Source organism: Hipposideros armiger, unplaced genomic scaffold (assembly GCF_001890085.2).
Source record: "Hipposideros armiger isolate ML-2016 unplaced genomic scaffold, ASM189008v1 scaffold_115, whole genome shotgun sequence".
In the NCBI taxonomy this organism is placed as follows: Eukaryota; Metazoa; Chordata; class Mammalia; order Chiroptera; family Hipposideridae; genus Hipposideros; species Hipposideros armiger.
The window spans coordinates 3,460,103-3,486,693 of record NW_017731465.1 but is presented as its reverse complement, the minus strand read 5'-3'; the positions used below and the strand labels follow the sequence as shown (position 1 = coordinate 3,486,693).

The 26,591-nt window shown below is 37.2% G+C and overlaps 2 protein-coding genes across 2 annotated transcripts in view; one reads left to right on the top strand and one right to left on the bottom strand.

Annotated features, from left to right (window-relative positions):
- CTBS (chitobiase) overlaps positions 1 to 23,657 on the top strand; it is a 27,173-nt gene extending 3,516 nt beyond the window's left edge. The window contains exons 2-8 of the mRNA XM_019647702.1: positions 6,388 to 6,760; positions 9,682 to 9,820; positions 10,301 to 10,509; positions 17,730 to 17,901; positions 19,714 to 19,811; positions 20,166 to 20,327; positions 23,272 to 23,657. Coding sequence (XP_019503247.1) covers positions 6,388 to 6,760; positions 9,682 to 9,820; positions 10,301 to 10,509; positions 17,730 to 17,901; positions 19,714 to 19,811; positions 20,166 to 20,327; positions 23,272 to 23,463 — 1,345 coding nt within the window. The 3' untranslated portion in view covers positions 23,464 to 23,657. The remainder of the gene's footprint in view (positions 1 to 6,387; positions 6,761 to 9,681; positions 9,821 to 10,300; positions 10,510 to 17,729; positions 17,902 to 19,713; positions 19,812 to 20,165; positions 20,328 to 23,271) is intronic.
- Positions 1 to 26,591, bottom strand: part of SPATA1 (spermatogenesis associated 1) — a 70,053-nt gene that overhangs the window by 16,700 nt on the left and 26,762 nt on the right. The gene's annotated exons all lie outside the window — the stretch shown is intronic.

The following is a 26,591-nucleotide window of genomic DNA, read 5'->3' as shown; positions in this document are numbered from 1 at the left end:
ATCAAAACAAACCAACAATCTCCTCTCAAAGTTTTGAGCCTGAAAGAATGAAACAATGATAGTACCAAGAACTACAAAGGGAACTTCAAGATGTGGAAAATAAACCTGGCTTTCTATCACAAACAGTATTTCAAAGTAGGCTTTTCAAATCTGTGAAAAGTAGACATATATTAATTTATTTCTGGTTAAAGTATTGTCTCCTCCTGGGGGAGCTGGAATGAGATCTTTGTTTTGATAATATTTAACTTCTGGAAAGAAATTTACATTGTTTAAAATGTTATTGGTGTTTATGAGGTTCAATATAAATTTAAATTCTTATGTCATAGTATCTTCATTATTATTATTTCATGAGTTCTGTGGTATTCAATTTTCATTGTAGTCGTGAAGAGAATTTTATTCCTACTGCTATTTAAACAGGAGAATCCTTAAATACCCAAATTAACTTTAAAAATATTCTTTTCTTCTAGAATCCACTGGTGTTGATGAGCAGCAGAGGAATCTAGACCACAAGTGTGCGGATTTGATGAAACTCGTTGATGCTCTCACAGCATGTTCCTATAGTAAAACACAATAATGTATATCAAGCTAAATTCACAAGATTAGACCACTGGGCCACTGTGTTTAGAATTATTTTATTTTTTACTGGGAGTCACAAATCTTAATTAACTGGATATTTGGTAATGTGAAAGTATTATCCCATCCAATTCATTGTTTTGTTTAACAAACTTGTTTTGAAACTTAGAAAAGACTGCCCTTAAGTGTGAATGCCTTAATTTATTAATTCTAATAAATTTTGAATTTTAAAAAGAAAATGTGATTTCTCAACTGACTTTTGTATGTCCATTTTTAGGTCTTGCAACTTTTTCAATTTCTTCATTAGTTCTAATAGTTATGGGGTAGAGCCTTTATGGTTTTCTATATATACAATCATGTCATCTGCTAACAGACAATTTTGCTTCTTCCTTTCCAATATGGGTGCTTTTATTCTTGCCTTTCATTAGATCATTTAACATTTCTCTGAATAACATTTTATACTTTTCTACATAGAGGCCTTGCACCGTGCACACTTGTTCAGTTCAATCCCATATGTTTGATATTTTATGTTGCTACTGTACTTTTGTTTTTTACTCAATGGCATGTGCTTATAGATCAGTAGATCAACTTGAGGGACATGCAATTCTAGAATTGTGAATGGTTCTATTTTAGAAAAAAATATTTAATTCGATTTAAATTGCAAAAATAAATTTAAATTTCTGTTTTGTTTACAAGTATCATAACACAAAAACCTTCACAAGGATGTTCAGACCAAGAGGGGTTTCCAGTCAAGTTGGATGAGTAGATAATGCTGTGCTCCCCTCCCCCTACAACCACATCAAAATTACAACTACACTACAGAACAACCATCATTGAGAATTGCCTGAAGTCTGGCTCAACAGAAGTCCTGTAACTAAGGGTCTATAGAAGAAGACAAATTAAGACTGGGAGTAGGGGCAGGACACGGAATAGGCTGGCCCCACACTCTTGTGTGCACGGTTAAAAATCAGGCGGGATATCTTGGCTTTGGAGGTTCCCCTGAGGAGTGAGGGGCCCCAGCCACACACCAGGCTCCATAGTCCAGGGTTCAAGTGCTGGGAACAGAAGTCCCCATAATATCTGGCTGTGAAAACCAGCGGAGATTGTGGCTGAGTGAGACAGGGTTTTCTATCATCTGCATCAAGTGTCATCACTTGTACAAAATCCTGATTTTTGGTTCAGGAAAATGTGATACTTTACATGTGAGCAGCAGAAATGACAAGATAGCAGTGGGTAAGGGGAATGGGAAGGCGCTGAACATGGGAAGCTTTGGGACAACGGGGCATGAGTGAATTGTGGCCATAAAAGAAATCCTCTGAATGCCACTTGAAGACTGTATATGTGAATAATCACTTCTTAGCCTTATACCTGACATCAAGTACCCTAGTGGTTCATAGATAAAGTTAAAAACTGTTCACAGAATTTGCATGGGTATGTATATGCCCTTTTCTAGAGAGAGCTCACAGCTATTTTTAGATCCTCAGAAGGAACTGTGAGCTTCCGTATGTTTAAGGAATTCTGCCATACTAAATGAGGAAAGATTTTTGAAAAGGTGTGAAAGATGTGAAAAGCAAAAACAAAAACCCTGTACTTTAGAAAGATTATGAAACCACTACACTAATTATGGCAGTGTCTCTCCAGTTATATGTCACAACCACTTTCATCACAATCGCCTGTTTGAAATTCACATTCAGGGGCCCCATCCAGACCCTGTGAGTTGGACTCTTTTTATTTTTAGAAAACTTGTTTTTAAACATTTACCAGTATACAACTGCCATATCTCTCAATTTTCATGGATTACATGGTCAAGAAAAAAAATGTCCTCAAGCAACAAGAAAGGCAAAATATAATACTAATAAAGGAAACAAAAATGATGCTTTCTGTCAGATGATTTTCTTTGGAGATACCAAAAGGTAAGAGACAATTAAGGCAGCTACAGAGTTTTGAGAGAAAACATTGTGTTCTAAGAAGAAATATCCAGTCAGAGTGTCTTTTGCATGTGAGGCCACAGAACCAAATACTATGATATCCAGGGATCCAAAACTATTTCACTTATTTTCTCCTTGAAAAGCTTAAAGGAAAAACTTGAAAGGGTCAGCACCAAAACAAGCTGACCACAGAAGACAAAATGATTTCTGTACATTTGGCTACAAGCCAAATGCAACTACAATATTTGAAAAAATGAGTTGGACTCTTTAGTAGTAGGGCCTATGACACTGTATTTTGAGACTTGCAGGTGATTCTTACCAAGACTAAGGTTTGAAAACCATATAATTACTGGATGGGTTTGATGAAGGAAAGTCTAGAGTCCAGAAAACTAGAAGATGATTACAACAGGCCACATGAAATGATCTGAGCATTCTCATCATCTGACTGTGTCATTTATATAACAATTGATACCTAGGCTACTTCTAGGGTTCAAAGCCATTTTATTAGAAATATTCACGTTCTGTTTTTCATCACATATTAATTAAAGACTCTACAGAAAATACTGCTCGGGGTTTTGAATGTCAAACTTCTCTAGCTGCAAGCTCCAGACAGAACTGTATATACCCTTGGAGAAGTTTCCATTCTAATAAACAGATTGGGGCAAGTTGGAGGATTGTGTTCTGCTCACTTCTAGAGAAGCAATGAAAATTAAGTGGTTAAAGGTACCCAACATAAAGTTACAGCTCTTTAAATCTCATTCTGTTGCATATATGAATTTTAAAAGGAACAAAAGGGTGAACAGGGAAAAGCAAGTCTCCCTCATCCCACTTTCTCTCAGGCACCAACTTTTCCCTTCTTCAGAGGCAAACATTGTTATTAGCTTTTTATGCATCCTTCCCAAAAGTATATATATCTCCTATGCGTATACAAATATATAAGAATTCTTCATTTGGGTAGTGTGCAGAAAGAGTTAATATAACAGGCCTGAGAGTGCCACCCTCAGAAAGGCCCTGGGCTGGACTTTGGGAAGTTGGATTTTGGTTGGTTCCTATCATTTCCAGAGTCTTTAATGAGTTTCCATGGTATATGACACTTCACACATGTTGTCACAATTGGTGCTGGAGTAATTAAGTATGTCCTATGTTACTCCACGGGGAGAGAACTCTTGGAAGCTTGTGCTTGGTTTCCTCCAGACTTCACTTCATGTGCCTTTTCCTTTTGCTAATTTTGCTTTGTGTCCTTCTGCTGTAATAAATCTTAGCTGTGAGTCCTGTGAGTTCTAGTGAATTACTGAACTTGGGAGAGGTCTTGGGAACCCCCAACACAGGTAGATATGTGTTTTCTTCTGCATTACAGAATATTCTGATTCTATGAGAATCAGAAAGCTCTTTCCTTGTTGGTTAAAAGATAACTAAATTCAGTGAAACCATTTATATGAATATACTACTTTATTGGGTTTATCAGTCTCTGCCCTATACCACAATTATTGTATATCTCATCAATAAAAGGACCTTTTTCCTGACTCATCTTGATTATCTGTTCACTCTGGAGAGAAGTTAACTAGTAGCTTTGCATGTCATTTAAAAATTCTCCAACATGATCCAATCTGGACTTGTTCTCTGACGCTCAGCAGTTACTATGGGATTCATCATCTTTTGTGTATGTGTGTTTGTGTGTGTGTGTGTGTGTGTGTTTGTTTGTGTGTGTGTGTGTGTGTGAAAATGGAAAAATGATTTCCATTTTCTCTCTCATGTTTTAGATCTCCTATTTCCTTATCCTTTTTATACCTCCTTCCTTCTTTGTCTTGGTAAAACATTTTCTAGTAGTTTCTTGAGAAGAAATGTATGACAGGTAAATACTTCAAAAGTTTGTATGATTTTCCTACTTGATAATCTGGTAGAACTTTAAGTGGAAATCATATTCTTTTAGAAGTTTAAATGATTTGCTTCGTTGTCTTTGAGCTTCAGGTGTTGCTGTTGAGAAATGCGATATTCTGATTCTCTATCCATTGTGAATTTTTTTTTTCCTCTCTGGAAGCTTTTAGGATCTATCTATTCTTTCCTCTTTTATTCTGAAAACTTATGTCCTTCAGTCCTGGAAGGACTTAATTACTTAATTGATGTCTTTCCCTCTGGACTGGTCTTCCAATTTTACCTTTCTTTTTGAAGAGTATTTTTTTTTTAATTTAAAGATTTTATTGGGGAATTGCGGAAGGGGAACAGCCAAGTTGTTGTCCTTTTGTTCTTCAGTCTAGCTGTGGAGGACGTCGCTTTACTGGCCCATGTTGGTATTATGATCATTGCGCTTTCCCCAGCTGAGGCAGTTGGTCACTGGCCACTGGACGGCCACTCACGGTGGCTCATGGCAGCTCTGGGCTGCTCACGCCAGCAGCCGGCCACTCACGGTAGTTCACAGCAGCCCACGGCAGCCTACGCCATAGCTGGCCATTCAGGGAAGCCCAGCTCCAGGTCAAGCTGTTGTTCACAATGTTAGTTGTAAAGGGCGCAGCTTACTGGCGCATGTGGGAATTGAACCGGCAGCCCTGTTGTTCAAAGCTCACGCTCTTACCAGCTGAGCCGCTCGGCTGGCCCTTGAAGAGTATTTTTGCTCTATTTCCCTCAAATCTTCTGTAAGTCCCCGCTCCCCCCATTTCTGCTATCTTTTTTGTAATTTCTGAGAACACTTTATTTTTTATCCACTTTTTTTTTTTTGCATTCTGTTGTGGCTTCATCTTCTCTTATCTTTCCAGGATGTTACTGATAGTTTTTTGAAGTGTTCACCCTGCAGTGTCTGCTTCCTCCACATTCCTTTTTCTGTTGTTTAAATCTCTTCCTTTTATATTATTGAATTTTCTATGATTTTAAAAAGATAAATAATAAAAAGGGAGGAAGCTCTGAGTGGGTGGGTCATGCTTTTGACTTTGAATTTCACTACAGAGTGATCTGGTTGTATGGTTTGTTGAAAAGAATCCTGAGTCATATCTTTGGTGAGGCACACAGTCACTTAGTTCCCATTTTAGGTATAGTGCCCAAGCACCTACTAGAGAATTTCTTTCTCCAGAGAATTAAATCTCAAAACTTTAGCCTAGGTGGAAAGAGGCAGCTGCCAAGAGACATAAGGCTAGAGAAAAAAAATCTAGAGCTCAAACTGCTTCTCAAGCAGTTTTCACCTAATTACCCTTATTTTCAGAAATACCCCCATCTCCCCATCAATCCTAATTCCTGAAGCACCTCTTGCAGTTCCACAACCTTTCAAGGAGTCTATGGTTTAAACTGGGTTGTTTCTCAGCTTTCCCCATTGTCGGGGCGTGGGACACTTTCCTCTCATATTTGGTGCTTTCCAGCTTCCAAAATTTTGTTGCTGTCATCTGCTTGTCCTTGTGGACTTAGATTTTTAGAGGTTTAAAGCACGGGAAAGGCGAAATCAGATGATTGTATTCAAACCATCAATGTTAACTCAGGGCAGATATCAGTATTTTAAAAATCTTTTGGCCATTCCAATCATGTTGCTCAGTCATTCTTTCTAAGGCCCCTACTTCTCCATTTTGGCTCCACCTTCAGACTTCACGAGGATTTTGCCAACAACTACCACAATAAGCCAAAGACAGGGGCAGAGTGTTGGGGAGAAGGCATATCAACGGTACATGTTATATTTACTTGATTAACTGGTCTGTGCCCCGAAGCGCTGGTCTGTGGGAGTCAGCATTCACAGCGGCCTTTCTTTTTTTAAAGATTTTTATTGGGGAATTGGGGGAAGGGGAACAGACAAGTTGCTGTCCTTTTGTTCTTCAGTCTAGTTGTGGAGGACGTTGCTTCACTGGCCCAAGTTGGCACCATCATTGCGCTCTTCCCTGGCGAGGCAGATCAGTCCCCGGCTTCTGGGACAGCCGCTCACTGCGGCTGCTGGCGGCACAGCGGCCTTTCTATTTCCATCCGACCACACACACACAGCCTTGACCACTGCCCAGACCCTCCCCTTCCCGCCCCTGGAGCACCGCCCCTCCCAGACTTTAGAGCGTCAGTCTCCGCCCCACTCTGGCCTGAGGATCCTGCTTGCAGAGCCAGGTGATCCCCCCAGCAGGTTCAAGCCAGCGCTCAGGCTCTGGCGCCTCCTCGCCCGCCAGCGGAGCAGCGCCCCTGGAATGGCTTCGCTGCTGCTACTGCCACTGCTGCTGACACTGTCGCTTCCGGCTGGGGCCAACTGCCCGTGCCAGGATCCAGCGCTCTGCCAACCCATCCGCCACCACCCCGACTTCGAGGTAAGTGCCTCTTGCCTGCCCCTCCAGCTCTGGTCCTCAAGGCCTGAAAGACGTTAGAGTAGAACCGAGCTTTAAAAACAGGTAGCGTGGGTGCTGAAACCAACTTTCACCACTTGCTGAGGGACTTTCTGTTTCCAGATTTCTTCATCTTTAGATGAGGGAACTCGGGCTCAGAGAGGTTGACTAACTCCTCCCACGTCTCACAGTAAGTGTCTGCCTGCAAGAAAGCAGATCTGGCTTTGGAACCTAGGTCTGACTCCAGACACAAGCTGCTTTCATCACCTGCTGTGTCTCTGCAGTGCACTCTGGCCTTACAGGCAAGGAGCTGGGATAATGAGACATTCCCTAAGTAGCAAGACCCATGGGTTTCCAAGAGAATGAGGATCTAGTTTGAAAGAATCTCAGCACTCCAACAGAACACTGGAAGGCAGAATCTTTCACTTAACCTGGCTTTGCTGTACTCACCAGCTCTTTCCTGGAGGCACCTCAAAACCACCCAAAAGGATGGTAATGGGTCTATCAGTCCATTTTCCTTCTTCTCACCTAACAATTTATAAGGTATTTAGCAACTTTTAACACATCGTTTTGGAGGCAACATGAAAACCACCTGACTGCCTAGAGTTTGATGACTGCCACAGGAATTGGACATCAGGAAGGTCTAAAGGCTTAGTGAGTCCAAAGAGCAATTCTTTTGTAATGACAGGGACAATTGCCAGTTCTCAATCTAGCAGATTAAGTTTCAGACTGCGGCATTTAAATGCTAATTTTAAAAAAAGTATATATGCGTTACTTAGGAGATGGAATAAAAGTGGTGAAAGTGTTTATGGAGAGAACCTGCTGAGTGTGGAAACCTAACATCTGTAAAACTTACTGTAGCACCAATCCTCTTAGTGGGTTAGGCAGTGTCTGTGGGCATTTGGAAAACCAATTATGCAAACAATCAAAATTGTGTTCATTTGTGTGTTCATGGTAAGTTGTCTTTTTCCCTACGGACCTTTTCTACACTTTTCAAACACAAAGACTAGACTCCATATTTTTTTCCCCTTATATTTTCAATTGGTTCATCCAGATATTTTTTAGGATTTCTATTATATCACAAGCTCTCAGAATGTTTTAAAACAAATTCAATTTTAATAATCAGAATTAAAATAGGGGATAGGGTTCATGGTGGAAATATGAGTCCAAAAACAGTGAGCTGTTCCCTTTCACATTTTGTACTTTTTATTATTTCAGTGGGCTATTGCTTAGCAGAAATGAGTTATGCAGTACACTCAGAAAAGAAAAACAAAACAAAAAAACTCCAGAGACTGGAAAATTGAAAAATGTCCAGTTTAACTTTTATAGCTAGATCTCCCCATGAAACTTCCCATTTGTTCTACACAATGGCCCAGCGATCTCTTGCCCTGTCTCTCTCTCTCTTCCTTCCCTCTTATTTCTCAATGCAAATCTTACTTTAGGCCTCACCTCTGCTTAAAATATTCTAATGGCTTCCCATTGACATCAGGATAAAATATAAAATCCTTGGTTGTCTACAAGGCTTTATTTGACCTTGCACCACCTACCTTACTAGTCTTATCCACGTCCACGTACTTAGAGGATTTTGTGCTCCAGCCACATTGACTTTCTTTTGGTTCCAGAAATTCAGAATTCTCCTGAGGTATTAAAACCTTTGCCGTTTTTTGTCCGCTCTGCTGAGAATGCTCTTTTTGTCCACAGGCACCCCTCCTCCATTCTGCTCAGGCCATTTCCCAGGTTTCAGTCCTTCACTCTGTCCATTCTCTAGATTTCAGTCCTATCCTAAAAGTACGTAGTCCTCAGGGAAGTTTTCCTGCCCAACCAGGGCGGCAGGTCCCCTTTATGTGCTGTCATGGCCGCCCTGCATTCCCATGGGGCCCTTAACACTATTGTAGTTAAATAGTGAACCTGGTCTCTCTTTTTAACCTCCTTGTCACTAATGCCTAGCAATATACTCCTCCTATACCTTAACGGAATTCAATAACTATTTGCTGAATCAATGACTTAACACCTTATCTGGAATAAAGTAAAAATAATCAGTGAGACCTGTGTTTCTAGAATTTTCTGTGGAGGAAAAATACCGAAGAAACATAGCATCAGCTTCTCTGGAATTTAACTTGAGTATTATTCTAAGAAGTTAGGTTCACCAAAAATCATTCATAAAAATATAGTATCTATGGCTCCACCTGCAGCAGCCAGAAACCTGAGTGTTACCAGCCTCCCTCCTTTCTCTTGCCTCACTCATTCCAACAGTCACAAAGTCCTGTGAATTTTGCTCCGTAGGGTCTTCCAGGCCTGCTCATTTATCCCACCTGTCTCTGCTTCTCCCCAGCTTTGGTTGAGGTCTCCATCATCTCTTGCCTGGATTCTTCCAACAACATCCCTATTAGATATGCTGCCTCCGGTTTTAGCCTCTCCTGAATCCATTTCCACTTCCACTGCAGGGATTTGTCTCAAATGCATACACAAACGCGTACCTAAAATGCAAACATGCAACTTCTCCTTTAAAACCCCTTCCTTCAGGATAAAATAGTAATTTCTCAAGAGGCCTTCCAGGCATTTTGTGATTTAGGCCTCCCTACCACTGTCTGCCTCATCCCTGCTGTCGCAATCCACATTCTAGCCTCAGCCATACTCAGCAGTCAGTTACACAACCACCGTGCTCCCTGCCTCAGGCCTTGGCACTTGCCACCCCTTCCTCCTAGCCTACCTTTCCCTACTTTCCAGGATGGCAGTTTCCTCTGCCACCAATATAGTGCGCCCCCTGCCCATATGTCTTATTCACTTCGACCTCTCAGTGCCCACCGGTGCCTGGCATGTGGTTGGTGTTTAATCGTTAATTGGGGTTTGGGACATGATCTTCTTCTTGGTGTAAGTGATGCTACTTATTCCTGTTGTCCTGGCAGGTCTTTGTCTTTCATGTTGGTGACAAAACTTGGAAATCTTACGACTGGTCACAGATTACAACTGTAGCAGTCTTTGGAAAATATGACCCAGAACTGATGTGCTATGCTCACTCCAAAGGGGCCAGAGTAGTGCTAAAAGGTGAGTGACAGTTTTTCCCTGGTGTGTCCAGACAACTGGTAAGTGTACTTGCATCATTTGCTTCCTGCATATCTAAAATTTCCTTTTCACATTCATCTGGTATATTTTTATGCTAACTTTCAAAAATTAATGTTGAAGGCTGTTTATTTCACAGATACAGATAAACCAGTGCATGGTTTTGAGCAAAACGTGACTCCTAATTAGCATGATGACCTTTAGCTTATCATAGTCCACAATTTCTGTTTCTAATTTGAGAATGATTTGATACTAATTATTTATAATGGTTATTTTGGAGATTAATGAGTAATAGCTTTTTATTATTTTGCTATATTACTTCTCCATTTGAAAAACTTAAATTGGGGCTTAGTATTCCAAAATAATGAGATATTTAGGACAATTTGATCTCCTGGGATGGGTTTGTGAAGTAAATGTCTTAAACTGTGAACAGCATATATGTACAGAAGTGTATTTCTTCCACAGGAGATGTGTCGGTAAAGGCGATCATCGATCCCACTTTCAGAGCATCCTGGATAGCTCAAAAAGTTAACTTGTCCAAAACACAGTATATGGATGGAATTAATATAGACATAGAGCAAGAAGTTAATCGTTCATCACCTGAATATGATGCATTAACTGCTTTAGTCAAAGAAACTACAGATTCTTTCCATCGTGAAATTGAGGGATCACAGGTAAAAATTCATGTGATATTTTTTGAAAACGCTGTAATATCCCTGTCAAAATGTAGTCATGAAGGTATGATTAATAGAATCTCAGTTTCATAGTAATTGAGTAGAAAAAAATTTCAGCACTTATATCCTAGAAAAAAATTTCTGGAACGTCAGAGGCTTTATTAAAAAAATTTTACAGACTTTTAAGGTGATAAACCTTTTCTGTATGGACATCAAGATACAGGAATGGTCCCACCTTTTAGATTTGCTTCATGGTTAGAAATATTTGATAGGGAAAGGTATCACAAGAATAAGGAAGGGCTCAGCTCTCCAGGCTCTGCTGTCACCAATACAGAACAGGGAGAGCTCTCCTTAAAAGCAGGGGCAGTTCTGGGGAAGAGTCGCAGATGCTCCAGAAACTCTGAATTACTGTAAAGCCCCTGAGGCCCACTAAGGACCAAAGGACTAACTCCATAGAACTAGTCAGAACTATGAGAAAAGGCAGTGCATTTCCCCACTGCCAGGAGGAGGGTGATGAGAGCAGATCACAGCACAAGGCATCCTGCCAGGCAGTGAGTGTATGGGTAACAAAGGAGAATGTGCCCCAGATAAGTGATGCTTAAACCTGGCCGAGGTATATGAAGATAAGAAGGAGTCTTAGAAAAAGCACACACATATTCACAAGGGTTGGGTAAGCCCAGAGTCCGTATGTTTTAAAAGTTTCATAGGTGATTATGGTTAAGAACTGCTAGGCTAGAAGATTCTGGACCAAATGGAGACATAGGAGGCTCCTGAAATTCCCTCCTCCCTGGACACCAGAATGTATATCTACAAATGCAGCAATCTCCTCAGAGTGAAATCCAGAATCCAGCTGAGTGGCTCCTACACATCAGGTGACTAAGGAAATGACCACATCGAAATGAGTAGGAAAGGGCTACTGGGACATACTCTCCCAATAAACCCCATTCCTGACACAGCGCCATATGATCATGGGGAACCCCCAACTCCCAGCTTCTCCCTGAGGAGCAAATGCTTTGGAATGCACATTTATTGCCCCATCTTTTAATTAAGGCTCCCACCTGAGGGATGGGCCACCAAAACACCTCGCTCGGAATGCCAACAGGACTTGCTTTCCTGAGTCTCACAGGACTGGAATGGAGCAAACAAAGAAGAGGTTTCCCAGGCATGTGAGCACTAGCAATGGGTGTCCTCCCAGGGCTCAGCTCAGAAGACACAGGAGACACCCATCTCCCAGGCTTTTTCTGGAGGAGTTTGATTGCATACTTCCCAAGCTGCTGCCTGAGGTTCTGGCTTCCAGTCAGCACAGATGAGGTAGTGACTGCAACCCTCCGCAGGCCCCAGAGAGCCAGCCAGTGGGCACTCCCCCCGCTTCTCCCTATGGTTCCAACAGTAAATCCAGGTCACTAGGTCACTGAAAGGTACTTGTCCACACATTTAGCATCCCAACCTTTATGGCTGCCATTCTAGGGACAGACCCCCAAATCACCCAGCTCTCCTAGCTAGCAAGGATTATAGCACACAAAGAAGCAGTTTTACAATGGGGGCAGGAACCCCCATTATACACTTAGGGTCAGCCCAGAGGGAGCAAGAAAAAACATCCATCTCCTAGGAAAGGGTTTAACTGCAGACTTCACCAGCTGCCTAAAGGTGCAGCTTCTAACCAGCCTGCATCTAGGTGCTCACTGTGATTCTCCTCTTTGGGACACTGGTGGGTCTTGGAGCACCCTCAACTACTGGGAGTGATAGAACAAAGACAGCAAGTTGGACAATCACAAAGGTTTGAGAGGGAACCAGGAGTTCAGGCCAGGCTGACTGACAAGTTTCGTCTCTTACATAAGACTAATTTGTCAAGCTTGGAAGAGGTAGCTGTTTATCTAATGTGCAGAAATGAACAGAGAAAGTCAAAGAAAATGAACAAAGAGGTTCCAAAGTAAAGAACATAATGAACAGACCTTAATGAAACTGAAATAAGTGATTTACTCAACAGTGATTTCAACATAATGGTCATAAAGTGGCTCACCAAGGTCAGCAGAGCTATGCCTGAACAAAATGAGAATTTCAACAAAAAGAGGAAATATTTAAAAGCACTCAACAGAAATCACAGAAATTAAGAATAAGAATAACAAAACTGAAAAATTCAGCAGAGGGTTTCAACACCAGACTAAATCAAGCAGAAGGAAGGATCTACACATGCAGACAGTGGATTTCATCTCATCAGAGCAGTAAAAAGAAAAGGGAATGAAAGAGGGGGAAGATAGCTTAAGGGATATATGAGACACATTACATAGACGAAAATGTTTTAAACAGTTCCCAGAAGAGAAGAGAGAGAGGAACAGGCAGAAAGTTTACTCAAAGAAGTAAAGTTAGAAGTTCCCTAGCCTGAGGAAAGAAAGAGACATCCAGATTCAGGAAGTCCCCAGTGACCCACACCAAGACACATTATTATTAAATTGTCAAAAGCTGAAGACAAAGAAAGAATCTTAGAATCAGCAAGTGAAAAGCAACTTATGTACAAGGGAACACCCCTCCACCCCCACTCCGGTCATAAGACAAGCAGTGGATTTTTCAGCATAAACCTTGCAGGCCAGAAGGGAGTGGGTTGAGATCCTCAAAGTTATAAAAGAAAGACATGGCCAAGCAAGAATACTCCTACCTGGTAAAACTGTCTTTCAGAGTTGAAGGAGAGATAAAGAGTTTTTCAGACAGGTGAAAGAAGTTCATCACCACTAGACCTGCCTTACAAGTAATGTTAAAGGAACTTCTTCCAGCTGAAACAAAAGGATGCTAATTAGTAACATAAAAACATATGAAAGTATACAAGTCATGGGTAAAGGTAAATATATAGTTAAACATATATTATATTCAGAATATTATAATAGTTGTGGATAAATCACTTATAACTCCAATATAAAGGTTAAAAGACAAAAGTATTAGAAATAACTGAACTATAATAATTTGTTAACAAATACACTATTTAAAAAAGATATATATATAGTGACATCAAAAACATAAAATGTGGGAAATGAATAAATGTAGAGCTTTTGTATGCATTTTAAGTTGTTATCAACATAAAATAGACTGTATAAGATATTTTTCAAAACTTAAAATTTTTTTATTGATGCACACTTGACAGATAACCTTGTATTAATTATATATATTAGTTACAACATTGTTTCAGTTATGATATGATTTGATGTTTGTATATATTGTAAAATTATCACCACAGTGAATCTAGTTAATATCCATCACCATATATAGTTACAAAAAGTTTTTTTTAATGTAAGCCTTATGATAACCACAAAACAAAACCTATAACAGATATACAAAGGATAAAGGGAAAGGAATCAAGTGTACCATTACAGGAAATCATCAAATCACAAAGGAAGAAAGGAAGAGAAAAAAAGAATTACAAAACAGCCAAAAAACAATTAGCAAAAGGGCAATGGTAAATTGCTATCAAATACTACTATCAAAATTGCTTTATCAATAATTATTTAAATGTAAATAGATGAAATTCTGTAATCAGGAGGCATAAAAGTGGCTGAATTGATTAAAAAAATAAGATCCAACTGTATGCTGCCTATAAGAGACTCACTTCAGCTTTAAGGACACACAGAGACTCAAATGAAGAGATTCCATGCAAATGGAAACCAAAAGAAAGGAGGGGTAGCTATATTTATATCAGGCAAAATAGACTTCAGGTCAAAAATTGTCACAAGAGACAAAAAAGGTCATTATATGATGATTAAGGGGTCCATTCATCAAGGAGACATAACAATTGTAAACATTTATGCTCCCAACATCAAAGCACCCAACTATATTAATCAAATGCTAACACATAACTGAAAACAGAAACAGATAGAAATAGAATAATAGCTACTTATATAACATATAATAATAGCTGGTGACTTCCATACTCCACTTTCAGCTATGGATAGATCATGCAGACAGATAATCAATAGGAGAACATCACTAAGGAAACCACATGTTAGATCAATGGGACTGAACAGACATTCATAGCACACTTCATTCAACAGTAGTAGACTATCCTTTTCAAGCATACATGGAACATTTTCTAGGATAGAGCATATGTTAGGTCACAAAATAAGCCTTAATTAATTTAAGAAGATTGAAATCATATCAAGCATTTGTGCCTACAATGGTGTGACATTAGAAATCAATTATAAGAACAAAATCCTGTCACTATATGGACAACTTGGAGGGCACGAGGCTCAGTGAAGTAATCCAGACAGGTAAAGGCAGATACTGCATGGCATCATTTATGTGTGGACTTCCAAAAAAAAAAAAAAATTTCAAGCTCAAAGAAACAGAGAGTAAGTAGGTGATTACTACGGGCTGGGGGAAATAGGGAGAGGCTGTTAAAGGGTATAAGCTTTCTATTGTAAGATGATTGACGTCTGAGGATTTATTATATAACATGGTGAATATAGTTTATAATACCATGTTGTATAATTGAAATTTCTTAATAAAGTAGAACTTAAGTGTTATAAAAAAGGTAAATATGTGAGGTGATGGACGTGTTAATTTACTCAATGATGGGAATTCTTTCACAATATCATCATCACATTGTACACTTTAAATATAATTTTATTATTATACCTCAATAAAGCTTAAAAACCCTTACTAGGCTAGCCAGTGATTTTTTTTAAGAGAGGGACAAGCTCCTTGATGTCTAATAAAATGTTTAAAAATTGTTTATTAAGTGAATGAATGCTACTTGCCTTTCAAAAATTTAAAATCTAGTTAAGTAGGCAATACATATATATGTAAACTATATTATATGTTATATAAGTAGTATTAACCAGTGACTCTAAACCTATTTCAGGGAGTGTTTGTAAGAAACATCCCCAGCGATTGATTCAGTAAGTCTGGGATAGAGCCAGGAACTGGACTCTTGTCAGGTTGTGCTAGGTGATTCTGGTACAGTCAGCATGAATTTGAGAGTCACTGGAAAAATAATAAATGATGTAAGGATGAATGTCTCTGTGGCTTTATGCAAGTAGGGAAGTTTTGTCTGTGTGGAATTCGGCTTTTCAGATGAGTACAATTTAGATCGAGGAAAGCACATACTTGGTCTGCAGGCCACCAGACTCCTCTGCTCACATAGTTTGGACTCAGAAACTTTTCCCTCATTCTCTAGATTGCTGTTATTGATAGATTAGAATTGATGTGTGGGAAATAACCTACTTGCTCGTGCTGATTAAACTATAGTGAAAGGGCAAGGAGGAAGAGATTGAGCAAAGACTCTGCAGTAGGAATATCTATTTCCATGTTTGAGGGGCACACAGACAAATTTGGGCTACTGCGTCAGGTTCATGCTAGGTAAATTAGTGGGAGGCACAGCTGCCAAGATAGGCCAGATTGTGGAAGATCCAGAATACCAGAAGGAAGATCATGCATTTTATTCTGTAAGGAACGGGTTATATGGGTAGAGAGTGGGAAGAATGTTCTATAGTACGTACGATAGTATGTAAAATAGTCAAGAGAAGAAACAGACCAGTAAGGACTAACCTAATAATACAATAATGGGATTTGTGGTTTGGACTGGATAATGGCATAACCCTAACACTCAGCAAGTGTTCAACAAATATTTATTGAATTAGTTAGTGGAAAGGAAGGGGCCAACCAATTGTGAGAAGCCACCCAAAGGAAAATGTGAGATTAGTGATGGTGTGTAGGGAAAAAGATTCAGAAAATGGCCAAAAGGTTCTTGAACTGGTGGCCAGAACATAAATGACTAAAAAAGACTCTGGAAGGAGAAATGTGTTTTTTTGAGAAAAGACAATTTAAGATTACAGAATTGTGGCCAGAGAATTAAAGAGCTAGAAATGCTCTTGGGTTCTTCCTACATCCTCATTTTTATAGGTGGGAACACACATTCAGATGTTTTATGCTACATAGACCTAGTCATCACAGAGCTAAGACTAGAACCAAAGTCTTTGATTTCTTGTTTAAAATACTAATATTGCTTTCTCAAAAATATGAGATTAACTATGACATGAAGTGAAAATACTCTTAATGCTCAGGAAAGAGACAAGGACTAACAAAATGGATTTGAAACTTACCACCTTGTTAGTTTCTCCTTTATGATGGTATACACAGCTCCCGTTTTGTAATAGGAGGCAGTGATAAAACGGGGTCAATATGTAAAAATTTCACTTTATAACCTATTTTGCTGGAGAACTATTGAGGAAGGCTTATACTTGTAAAACAGAGCTTTCATTAGCTCTGAGTGCTAATACTCAGAGAATTATAGAGAGAACTTTGAGAAAGTCCTAAAAAGAATAATAGAATAAATTTGCCAAAGTGTAAAAATTTCAACTAAGTATCTCAATTGTTTGTAGTAATTAATCAATGGGTTTATTGAGAGCTGAATTATGGGGAAAAAAACTTTTAATGAAGCTTTAGAACATTTGCACTCATGTAAAATAAGGCTGATTAATATTTGGTTAAGGCAACAAATATTTTAAATGGAGAGATTCTTGTAGAAGACTGGCGCATCATTCAAAATGAAAGAATTTATTATTCAAGTTTTACTGGAATATTTCCATAAAATAAGGCTATTAAAGTGGTTTGTTCAACATTTCAAGTTGATTATCTATACATGTAGCTATAAACCACCACTGTCAGGTTGGACTGAAACTACCATATAATGAAATTGTAAATTAGGGGCTCAATCTTCCAACACAGGCCAATCAGCTTGTGCCAACGAATGACCACTTTAGCCAGTACAATATTTTAAAAACTGTTGTATTTGAATTCTTCTGGTATGAATTCTTACTTTCCAGTTGCTTACAGGCCTCATCACACCCTACTGTCATGACACCTGTTTCTTTCCATAAGCTGAGTCACAGTCTAGACTCTGAAGACATTTGAGCTTAAAAGTCCTCTTCTACACAGTGCTCTGCTCCTGGTCACTGTATACATCCAAATATGTCGGGTCCAAATATATGTCCATTGTCCAAATATACATCTAAGTCATTGTCCAAGTATAAGTCTGGGTCAGTCCATGTCGGCAAAAAACATGTTTCTTAGAACTGTTCTAGTTTTAGTTCTCTATGTTCAAACTCTAACTCATATATGTAAACAGCTCTGTTTTCTCAGGTAGTATGAGGCAAGAGGATATATATTCAACAAAATACCTGATATAATATGCATATTTGGTCATGCCACGTAAAACTGCATGCGTTTCTCCACAGGTAACGTTTGATGTAGCTTGGTCTCCAAAGTGCATAGACAGAAGGTGCTATAATTATACTGGAATTGCAGATGCTTGTGACTTTCTCTTTGTGATGTCTTATGACGAACAAAGTCAAGTCTGGTCAGAATGTATTGCAGCAGCCAATGCCCCCTATAATCAGACATTAACTGGTAAGAATACACCAAATGGTCATTAGTAATATTAATTCCATAACCTCAAACATTAATATACCTTTTAGTATTTCCAAATCATTTGTATACCTTTTCCATTTATAAAGCTTTCTTGAAACATATGAAAAACAATTAATTTAGAGAGCTTTAAAATTTACAAAAAGTTTTCAAGTTTTCACCTAATTCTTCTAAAAATCTTGTGGGACAAGTATGTGATTTGTTTTTCTTATGGTTTATTTTTTATTTTTATTTTTTAGTATGCAAGCAGGGTTTATTAGTGATACATTCTCAGAGCAGAGAACGGGCCTAGCCGAGGTGGGAGAGGAAGAGAGGGAGAGAGAGAGGGGGAGGGCAAGAGAGTACAAGGGCCAGACAGCAAATGTGTTACTATTAACCATCTATTATAGATGAAATGATGTTAAGTTCTCCTGATTGCACAGCTATTAAATATTATGTAGTTGGGACTCAAGCAGGTGTCCTGCCTTCCAGTCAACGCTCTTCTCTCAAAATTACATGAAGAAGATAATTGCTAATCTAGAATTTGACAGGATATTTTTGTTGAAGTGACCAATGTTAAATAATTTGAAAGCAAAGATAGTTATGATGTATTTTCTATACGTCACTGATAGGATGGCTTTATCTTATTTGGCATTCAGGTTAGTACCCATGCCAATGACATAATTAGAATTACGAGTACTTCTGATCTGTCATTCATATGATTTGGACTTTGCATTATCCTTTCCCACAGTTTGGACTGGTTTGTGTCACATCAGCCAGTTGAATAAAATGTTGCTTGCTATCTTTTGCACTCAAGTGAAATTTTCTGGGATAGCTGGCATTGATTTAAGTGTTGATTGGTTAATAAATAAAAAAAAAATCTTTTCTTTTTCATATAGAGCTAAAATCTTAGGACCTGGCCTCATTTTATCATGTCCTAATTGTTTGGACAGAATAGTCTGATCACAAGAATATACTATTAAAAATTTGAAACAATAATTTAATTCTGTAACAATTAAAAAGATATTATTTAATACAGTGTTTCCAAATTGTGTTACATCAAAGAGATAATAATTGTGTTCTCTCAAGAAAAGTTTCATTATCAGATATGTTTGGGAAATGATGCATACCTGCACCCTTCTCTTGGATATTTAAAGGCTCTGAAAAGTAGCAAATTTACTTAACTCAACATTCTAGATTGTCTTGGAACTTCTCTTGGTGGGAAAACATATTCTGTAGCACTGGGCAAGAAAGGAATTGATAGTTATAGAAATCTGTTCATTTTCTTCTCTGTTTCCTATAACTACAGAGTAGGTAATACAGAAGATCTTATCCCTGTAATTCATACTTATAGGATATTTGTAAAACATGAAACACTTGTGCTTTCTATAAGAAATTCTGAGATCATTCCACACAGAAAGTTTCAAGACTTATAGAACTTTTTTGAAACTTAGAGTATCAAATTTATCAAATATATCAAATATATCATGTCTTAGCAATTAATACAATTAGCATGCCTTTCTGAAATGTGTCATTTGTCCTAGGAATAAACTTTGTGATTTTTTTGCTCAGGTTAATCTTAACTGTTTTGAATGTTCTTATTATTCAAAAGAAATGATTTAGAAAGTGATTTAGAATTTAAAGTTCTTAAGGGATGACTTTTATAATATCACATTAGAGAAGCACTGTGTTAGTATTTTGCATAAACATACTATGTTTACAATCTTAGATTCTGAGTAGTTGCATACCTTGTATAAACATATTAGTAGACATACGTAGAGGAAAAATATGCTTTTTCTGTCTGTCTATGATTAGCATATGATGACTACATCAAGATGGGCATTAGCCCTAAGAAACTTGTAATGGGTGTTCCCTGGTACAGTTATGATTACACCTGCCTGACTTTATCGGAGGTAAGAACAGCTCATTTCTTATGTAATTTTTTCTCTTCCTTTTGCATTTTTAGAGCTTGTTTTATTTCATATATATAAACCTCTATATATGGAATATGTAAACTTTAGAATTTCTGAAATATATTTTGAGACTAAAAAGTAGAGATGTTATTATTAATTGTTTAATCCTATGAAAGTTTCTGAATGTATGTATTTCATTTAATAATAAAATTTAATGTTCATACTGTATAGTCAGGATAGCTAGTTACAGTATATATTATATTTATAATAAATAGTTTTTACTATATTTTCTGGTTTCTCTCTTAACATACGCTTAGTTGATGACCTATAACAAGAACATTTTTGCATTTCCAGGATCATGTTTGTACCATTGCAAAAGTCCCTTTCCGGGGGGCTCCTTGCAGTGATGCGGCAGGACGTCAGGTGCCCTATAAAATAATCATGAAGCAAGTAAACAGTTCTATTTCTGGAATCCAGTGGGATGAAGATCAGAAGGCTCCATATTATAACTATAAAGTAAGGCTTTTCACAAGTTATGAACATTTATTTCTATAAGTTTTCACAATTGCATATTTTCATAATTATATATTAGATATGGAGAATTTCTACTAGTTTTCTTTTAGGGCACAATATACAAACTTCTGTTTATATGAGTAAACTTGTGTTTGAATCTGTGTAATCAGAACGTTACTTCCCTGGTGGGCAACTCAGGTTGTGCTCATAGTGGAACTGCTGTACATGGCAGTTCCTATAAATGTTGTAATAAAAACATGCACATCACAAACAGGATTTCCGTAATACTCGACAAATATGTAGGATTGACTCTGTCTTCTAAAAGAGCTCTGGGCCAAAATAGGCTGCCAGCTCTGAAAGCCTCCATTTCAAAGTGGATTAAGACTCTGCTGAGGCTGTTATATAGAGAGGAATGAGGCTGAGAACAAGAGATGTGCCATAATGGACTGTACAATGGAAAATGGCACCATTTCTAATTCAATTCACAATTCAGTCAAACTACGTGACATTAGACAAATTATAAACAATGTTAAAATTAGAGACTGAAACATATTACAGAGACTTGACTAAATGGAGTGAATGATGAGCATTTCTGTCAGGTACTGTTTGATGAATAGGAATTGCCATACCAAAAGGCAAGAGAAAAGTTATATTTTTCATAATTTACCTTTAGCATAATAAAAACTTTTCACACCTTGAAAACCTAAATGCAAACCATCTTTGAATTGACTTTGGATTATATCACTGTAAAAGGAGACTTAAAATGATATGAGGTAAGCTAATTCTAGTAAGAATTTATATATTTTTACTAATGGTTTGCTACTCTTCTATGACTGCAAACATACACATTTAATAAATTATAATTGATATACATCTATACATGCCTGTATATAAATTATATAGAAAGCTTTACTGTAGAGCTTTCTTTACTTAAGAATCTAAAGTATATACCTATTCATTAAACTACAGTACACTGTAACCTTATCTTTGCCCAACAGTATTTATAGAACTCTTTTCTGGGAACTGTTAATATTACACACATACACACACACAAATATACACACATATGCCATGGCCAAGTACATTTTGAAAACAATGCATACATACTGTATGTCCCTCTTAGAGATTTATAATGAACAACATTATATTAAAGGATTTGAAAAGTGCTGCAGTACATAAGCCGTTTAATTGTATAACTTGGAACCCTGTTCCCCAGCGCTCTTAGAAACATGTAGGAGGAAGAGTGTTTCATGGATATCAGTTTGGTAAAGTCTGTGTGTAACCAATTATATATAGCTTAGAAATATTTAATATAGAATAATAGTTTACATTGTGATGTAGTATTTTTTGAATCCCTGACTTATTTTTTCCTTAATGAATAAGAAGACACATTCTTTCAGGTCTTAGAATTCAGGAAACATTTTTTTTTTTTTAAGATTTTTATTGGGGAATTGGGGGAGGATGGGAACAGCGCTGGGGAATTGGGGGGAGGGGAACAGACAAGTTGCTGTCCTTTTGTTCTTCAGTCTAGTTGTGGAGGACGTTGCTTCACTGGCCCAAGTTGGCACCATCATTGCGCTCTTCCTGGGTGAGGCAGATCAGACAGCGGCTGCTGGCCGCTCATGCTGGCTGCTGGCTACATACGGTAGCCCATGGCAACTCACTGCAGCAGCGGCCGCAGCCTACGCTGTTGTGTTGCCTGCCACTCATGGCAGCCCAGCTCCAGGTCAAGCTGTTGTTCAGCATCCTAGCTGTAGAGGGCAGTGTCACTAAGCCTCATATGTGGGATCCGAACTGGGGCCCTCTGGCGTCCCAAGCCAGCTCTTAACCAACGCGCCACTCAGCCTGCCCTCAGGAAACATTTTGATGAGCCCTGAAGGCCATTCATTCAATGGCACTTTAGACAATAATCTGGTTATTACTCTTTTGTTCCTTTTTTTATTCATTGTAAAATTCTTAGCAACCAAAATCAACTTTCTGAGTGATTGAAGAGAAAAAAATTTCCCAGATGTATATAATACATAGTAATTATTTTTAATTAATTACAGGTCATTCTATTTTTTGCCTCCTATTTTTTCCCCTCCTCTACCTGTTTGTCTAGATTTGCTCCTTTCCTCTTTCCTTTATTCCTTATCCCATAGCTTCTATATCTTCTAAGAGAGACTGGGTTATTACTAGAGGCAGGTGTTGTTGAGGAGGAGGACTTACAGGGTGGAAGGTGAGCCTAAGACCACTTTCAAGTTTATGGGTTCATCAGCTCTGAGCTTAAGGCCCCATGGAGTCCAGATCTGACAGGCTCTTAGAATCAACACTGTAAGACCAAGAAAAGGAGGTAATTTCCTCGTCTCTTGCCCTTCATTACCTTTTGGTTTGACTGTTTCATCATAAACAAAAGCGTGTGTTGAGCTCCTAACCAAGCATATTTCCAGGAACTGTAAGGAATACAAAACAGTGTATAAGCCGGGATCACAGGACCAGAGCAGTGGTCCTCCTTAACCTTGGCTGCACATCAGAATTACCTAGTAGAACATAAAACACAAAACAAACATGTTCTAGCACTGACCCTGGAAGGTTTTGATTCATTAGGTTTCATGTGGTATGGGTCCCAGGAATCTGTATTTTTCAAAAGCTTCGTAAGTGACTCAAATGTACATCCTGGTTGATAATCATCAGATCACAGAAGGAATGAATCTTAGGGCAGGAGAAGGACCTCAAATGGAATATATTAGGAGGCTCATTTATGTAATCTCTGCTGTTGTAAAAGTGCCACAAGTGATGCTATCTAGAAAGTATCAGATGTAGAACCATGGAATCCTAGAACTGGAAAGTATTCTGCCCTAAAATTTTATTATTTCGTTGTATCCCTTTTGAATCATTATAGTTAAGAAATGTTTTTCCTCTTATTGTAGCGAATACTTAAAATTTCCAATTTCATTTATTTGTATAGGATGATGCTGGCCGTATCCATCAAGTGTGGTATGATAACCCGCAGAGCATTTCTTTAAAGGCAGCATATATACAAAGGCGTGGCTTACGCGGCATTGGCATGTGGCATGCAAACTGTCTTGACTACTCTGGAGATGCTGTAGCCAAACAGCAAGCTGAAGAAATGTGGAAAGCCTTAAAACCAAAGCTATAAAAACATGAACATCTTTTGTTAAATATTAAGAATTAGAATATTATCTGTATAAACAGGTCTAGTTTCTCAAAGAGATAAAAATATATACTTTTTTGTAATGTTTGGTAGATATTTTAGTTATTAGTATATTCATAAACAAATAAAGAGATTCTTTGATTGTTTTAATTTGAAAGATATATATATATACCTATATACATATAGATATATATATATATATACAGTATTTCCCCATGTATAAGAAGCACCCAGTTTTTAGACCCCAAATTTTCTGAAAAATGGTGCGTCTTATACATGGGGAAGTACGGTATAGATAGATAGATATAAATAGCTTCAGTGTCCAGAAACATAAAAAAACCAAGTCAACTTATTATATTAAATATCCCTCGATATGTGTTTTAATTCTATAGGAAAAATTGCTTTGAAAAAAAATTGCATTGGAATTTTATTATGCTATATTTTTCCCTGTGATATTAAAATATATGCTTAAAAATTAATGCTAATTTTAAAATATGCAAATTTGAAGTGGTAATTCTTTGTTTAGAATAGATTTTTTAAAACCTAGTCTTTGAGAAATCAGTTGCTGTGCAATATATATTTTTTTTGATACATCTAAATTTAAAAACTGCCATTTAGTGTCTCCTTGTTAGGTTAATTGAACTCCTGGAATAATTATCTGCTCCCTGATTCTGTATAGTACTCATAGTCTCTAGAATTAAACTCACTTAACCCTGCTGAGGATAAAAAAACAAACAAAAAGGAACATAAGGATTAAAATACTCTCAAAATACAAAAAACGAAATTGGTAATATTTGGAATTAGTAGGTTAGAGCTACCTATTTTCCAACTAAATTATTTTTCATGAGGTTATATCTCATATTTTGTTACAACAGGAAAAGCTTGCTGTTGAACCTAATTCTATCCATGATCACTTACTCTTCCATTATTAATATTCCTTTACTTATGGACATCGATGCTTTATTTCTTGGCTAGTTTTCTTTTCATGGTTCATTTTTTTCTTTTTTATATCTGCATTTTACTTTTAACTATTTAAAGACATTGGTTTCTCAAGTAGTTTCTCTTTCTAAAACAGACATTTTTCTGCAAAGAACTTTTCTAAATGTACAGAGGTCTCTATTTTCTTTCGCAAGGCAATTAAGAACACTGTGTTGTACTTATATTATTTCCTACAAATACTTAGATTAAAAGTCTGCATCCTTGAAATCTGGAGTTACATAAATCTTGCCTTCCCTGCACATTTTTCCCCCTCTAAATTGAAATAAATAAGGATTCAGTCATCCGTTATGAGAATATTTCATTTCACACTTACACAATTATTTATGGCATCATAGAACCAAATTTTTCTATATATTTGCTGAATGTCTAATGTCTTTTTATTTCTAAAATAAATTACCAAAAAACTTTAAATTCCTAGTCACTAAACTCTATCATACTCTGGATGCAAGTTCAATATCTCTATTGTTTTATATTTGCAGATTGTTTTAATTAAAATACAATGAAAAAATTAAACTCTCTATTTACATGCAAATATATTCATATTTATTAAATGATATTCCTTTTCAATAATTAAAATTTACAGTCATATTTACAGCTGGTTTATTGTCAATTTTACAGTTATAATTTTTTCAGACTGTTTAAAAAAGTATGAAATATAGTACTGTCAATAATATGTAACAGATTTGAAACCATCAAAAATAACCAAATACCTACTACATTTTGCTTTTATTTATCTACTATTTCCTGAAACCCACTATAATACCCACCTGAAAAATGCAAAAAATATAAACCTAATGATTTACATGAAATATTGCCAAGGAAAACAAAGGTTAAACAAATCTGTTCAAATAAATATTTAATTTTTTAGAGAAATAAAAGTTTTAAATTAACATACCTAATTGAGGCTGTAAAGATGTATTCACTTTATTTTGTGCCAGTTCAGCCTTCAATGTGCGTACTTCTGAAATTGCTTGTTTTCTCATCTATAAAAAGAATTACCTTCCATAAATGAACTTTATTTTACCCCTTTAAAATTACATAATTCTCATGTAAATAAAGGTTTTTGTTTTTGCTTTTTTTTAACTGCTTTTACTGTTTTCTCTCATTTCCCTTCAGTGTCTTCACTCGCACTGGATTACTATGGTAAATATATAGGTCAAAAGTCATGTTGAATAAACATGCTTATTTACTACCAGATAAGCTATCAAATAATTTCATTTATTAGTATACAATCGTAATACAATTAAATTGTTGTAAAAAACCAGAGTGGGAAAAAAAATCTTTTGCTCAAGCTTTGAAATCTGTTGTTTTGAAGTGTAAAGAAATAGTATAAAAAAACAACAACAACAAAAAAACCAAAATACAAAAAAAAAAACCAAACGTCCAAAAAAACAAAATTAGAAAAAAAACCTTAATTCCCAGTCCTTAGAAACTGAACAGATACTCAAGTAATGTAGCAGTGTTATTCTGAAAAAAAAAGTGTTATTCGGTGGCAAGCACTCTTCTAAGTGGATTAACCTCTTTGATTCTTTCAAAAATTTTATTGAGGCAGATACTATCACTATCCCCATTTTACAGCTGAGGTAACAGCGATGCCTCGAAGTTCAGTAACTCACTCCAGGTATAAAACTAGCAAGCGGCACAGCCAGGATTCAAACTCAAACCATCTGGTGCCAGAACCCTTACTATTCCATGTGTTGTCTGTGGACCAGAAGCATTCGCATCACCTGGGACCTTCTTAGGGCTGAAGAATCTCAGGCTTCACTCCAGACCTATTGACTCAGATCCTGCGAACTTCCAAAGAATCCCCACGTGATCGCATATTAAACTTAGAGGCGCTACTTATGCTATAGTACCTTGAATATGCTTGCAACAGGCTCAAGTTGGTTTTCTGCCCCCTAGTTCTGAATCTCATAGGTAAGTTTTGGGCAAATTATTCACAAATCAGTAATACATACTATGTGCCAATCAGGCACTATGGTTAAAAGTAGGATTCTTTTTCCCCAGTCTGTAAGCTGAAAACTTGGTGTGTTTTTTTTCCTATTAGTGTTTCCTGTTTTTGTACTAATTATTCTAATACGGTTCAAACCATTCATAAGTGACATTTATAAGGT